The 3,504-nt window shown below is 59.9% G+C and overlaps 1 protein-coding gene across 1 annotated transcript in view; it reads right to left on the reverse strand.

Annotated features, from left to right (window-relative positions):
- ASMTL (acetylserotonin O-methyltransferase-like) overlaps positions 1-3,504 on the reverse strand; it is a 55,716-nt gene that overhangs the window by 11,906 nt on the left and 40,306 nt on the right. Inside the window, exon 8 of the mRNA XM_012000630.1 lies at positions 1,665-1,797. Within this exon, the coding sequence (XP_011856020.1) occupies positions 1,665-1,797 (133 nt within the window). The remainder of the gene's footprint in view (positions 1-1,664; positions 1,798-3,504) is intronic.

A 3,504-nucleotide genomic window follows, 5' to 3' on the forward strand; every position in this document is an offset into this window, starting at 1 on the left:
ACAGACCTGCAGGGAAATCCTTCCAGCCCAGGGGTGTACACTGTACTCCTCCCTTCTCCTTCCTGCCATGGGGATGTATACACGATGGTCGGTGCAACAGCAGCCACTCTGGGCCATGTGTGGGGGTACAATGGCTGGTGCTACAGCAGCCACTCTGGGCCACGTGGGGGCACAGACCTGCAGGGAAATCCTTCCAGCCCAGGGGTGTAGGCTGTACTCCTCCCTTCTCCTTCTTGCTGTGGGGATGTATACATAATGGCTGGTGCTACATTAGCCACTCTGGGCCACGTGTGGGGACACAGACCTGCAGGGAAATCCTTCCAGCCCAGAGGTGGGGGCTGTACTCCTCCCTTCTCCTCCTTGCCGTGGGGATGTATACACGATGGTCGGTGCAACAGCAGCCACTCTGGGCCATGTGTAGGGGCACAATGGCTGGTGCTACATTAGCCACTCTGGGCCACGTGTGGGGGCACAGACCTGCAGGGAAATCCTTCCAGCCCAGAGGTGGGGGCTGTACTCCTCCCTTCTCTTTCCTGCTGTGGGGATGTATACACAATGGCCAGTGCTACAGCAGCCACTCTGGGCCACGTGTGAGGGCACAGACCTGCAGGGAAATCCTTCCAGCCCAGAGGTGGGGGCTGTACTCCTCCCTTCTCCTTCCTGCCATGGGGATATAGACACAATGGCCGGTGCTACAGCAGCCACTCTGGGCCACGTGTGAGGGCACAGACCTGCAGGGAAATCCTTCCAGCCCCAGGGTGTAGGCTGTACTCCTCCCTTCTCCTTCCTGCTGTGGGGATGTATACACAATGGCCGGTGCTACAGCAGCCACTCTGGGCCATGTGTGGGGGGCCCACACCTGCAGGGAAATCCTTCCAGCCCAGAGGTGGGGGCTATACTCCTTCCTTTTCCTTCCTGCCATGGGGATACAGACACAATGGCCGGTGCTACAGCAACCACTCTGGGCCACGTGTGGGGGCACAGACCTGCAGGGAAATCCTTCCAGCCCAGAAGTGGGGGCTGTACTCCTCCCTTCTCCTTCCTGCCACAGGGATATAGACACAATGGCCGGTGCTACAGCAGCCACTCTGGGCCATGTGTGGGGGGCACAGACCTGCAGGGAAATCCTTCCAGCTCAGAGGTGGGGGCTGTACTCCTCTCTTCTCCTTCCAGCCATGGGGATATAGATACAATGGCTGGTGCTACAGCAGCCACTCTGGACCACAAGGAGGAGAGGCATTCCGAGGTTGGGGAAATGTAAGCGGATGGTGTGAGAATCGTCCCAGGCCCCTGATCCCCCAGCACCCCTTGGGAACGTGTCTACTGCTCCATCCACTGTCCAGGGCTGGGGTGGGGTGGAGGGTGAGTCAGGATATAATCAGACTTGCTGAGGGGAAGCCAGCGGCTCCAAGGTGCTCTGCCTCAGCTCCGCGGCCAACAGAGAGGGCCCCAGAGTCTCTCGGGGGACGTTAAGTCATCCCCGGGGGCCTCCTGGAATGTGGGAATATCCACCCACCATCTGGGACTCAGCCTGGCCCAGTTCAGGTCGTCGTCAGGTTTCTCAGTGGAAAAAGGCAGTTTGCAGGTGTCCTGAGCAGGGAAGATGCCTGCGGCTTAATCAACGAAAGGAAGGAGAGCCCTGGCGGGGGGGGGGTGCTACCCACCTCCCACGTCGCAGGCGGAGGAGAAGCGGGACAGATCGAAGGCCGTGGCCACCTGGCGCGCAGTCAGCTTCGCCACGCCGTGCATGGCCTGCATGAACCGCAGTTGCGTCTCCGGGCTCCGGTAGTACGCGTCCTGGAACACAGCGGGGGCTCAGGGGCACCAGGGAACACGGGCCGAGGGTTCGCCCAGCCTCTCCCCGGGGGTCCGGAGGGAGGAGCGCAGGGCTCCAGGGTGTGGGGGCTCAGCCAGGCCTGGGCTGCAGAGGAGGCTTCTCACCACAGCTGTGTTGGGCGCCCCTGTCTCTGTGGGGGCTGGGCTGGCTGGGGACGGAGGACCCCAAAGTGGTGGGCCGTCTCCTTGGAATCACTTGGTCCGCATCACAGCCTGAACTCCAAGCGTCTGAGTTTCCCAATAGGCTTTTCACAATCAAGCTTTTCACCCTGGAGGCTCCGGGTGGCCCACAAACGTCTCACCGGAGAAAACCGGGAGAGAAGCCGCAGCGTCTCTGCAGGTGCCCCAGCTCAGCCTTCAGCACGCCGGTGCGGTGTGGCAGAGGGGGCTCCTCCGAGAATTCCGGTGTGCAGAGGAGAAGCTCCACTCCGAGCTTCCCCACGTCCCCCCCGGTGGCACCTACCCCGGGTCCCAGAGGAGTCCACAGGCCCATCCTGGCTCGGGGCTGCGTCCGGGGTTTGCCCGGACATCCCCTGTCCCCGCCAGGGCACACAAACCCTGCTGAGGCTGCTTCTGAGCCCGACTCCCAGCGGGATAGCCCCACTCCATCCTGGCTCCCTAAATCCCACGGGGGCTCCTGGCCCTCCCCTGTGTGGGCGGCAATGATGGGGCTTAGGGATGTGTCCTCTGCGATGCCCAGGCCAGCTGCTCACGCCGGCTCTCGGGGGCCCTGGCCACGCCTCTCGGCTTCTCTCTCCATCACTGGCTTTTCTCTGTCTCCGACTCTGTCTCCCTTGGTCTCTGTCTGTCTCTCTCTCTTTGTCTCCCTCGGTGTGTCTCTGTCTTCCTCTTTCTCTCTTTCTGTGTCTGTCTCCGTCTGTCTCTGTTTCTGTCTTTCTATCTCCCTCCGTCTCTGTCTCCCTCTCTCTGTGTCTCCTGTTTCTGTCTCTGTCTGCCTCTATCTCTGTCTCTCCAAGCCTCTCTGTCCCGGTGTCCCTACCTCACTGTCTCTCTCTGTCTCTCATCTCCCTCTATGTCCCTGTCTGTCTCTTTCTGTCTCCCTCTTTGTTTCTGTCTCCCTCGATCTGTCTGCTGTCTCTGTCTCCCTGTCTTTGTCTCTCTCTATCTCTGTCTCTCAAGTCTCCCTGTCTCTGTCTCCCTATCTCACTATCTCTGTCTCCCATCTCCCTGTCTGTCTGTCTGTCTTTGTCTCCCTCTATCTGTGTCTCTGTCCCCCTGTCTCTGTCTCCCCGTATCTCTCTCAAGTCTCCCTGTCTCTGTCTCCCTATCTCACTATCTCTGTCTCCCATCTCCCTGTCGGTCTCCCTCTGTCTCTCTGTCTTTGTCTCCCTCTATCTGTGTCTCTGTCCCCCTGTCTCTGTCTTCCTATCTCACTGTCTCTGTCTCCCATCTCCCTCTATCTCTGTCCTTCTATCTCTCTCTCTGCCTCCCTGTCTCCCGTCTCCCTCTATCTCTGTCCTTCTATCTCTCTCTCTGCCTCCCTGTCTCTGTCTCCCTCTATCTCCCTGTCTCTGTCTGCCTCCATCTCTGCCTGTCTGTCTGTCTCCCTCTGTCTCTCTGTCTCCCTGTCTCTCTCTCTGTGTCTCCCTCTGTCTGTCTGTCTCTGTCTCCCCCCGACATCTGAACGAAGCCCCAGGCTCCCTGCGG

This window comes from Mandrillus leucophaeus, unplaced genomic scaffold, assembly GCF_000951045.1.
Source record: "Mandrillus leucophaeus isolate KB7577 unplaced genomic scaffold, Mleu.le_1.0 Scaffold634, whole genome shotgun sequence".
Classification (NCBI taxonomy): Eukaryota; Metazoa; Chordata; class Mammalia; order Primates; family Cercopithecidae; genus Mandrillus; species Mandrillus leucophaeus.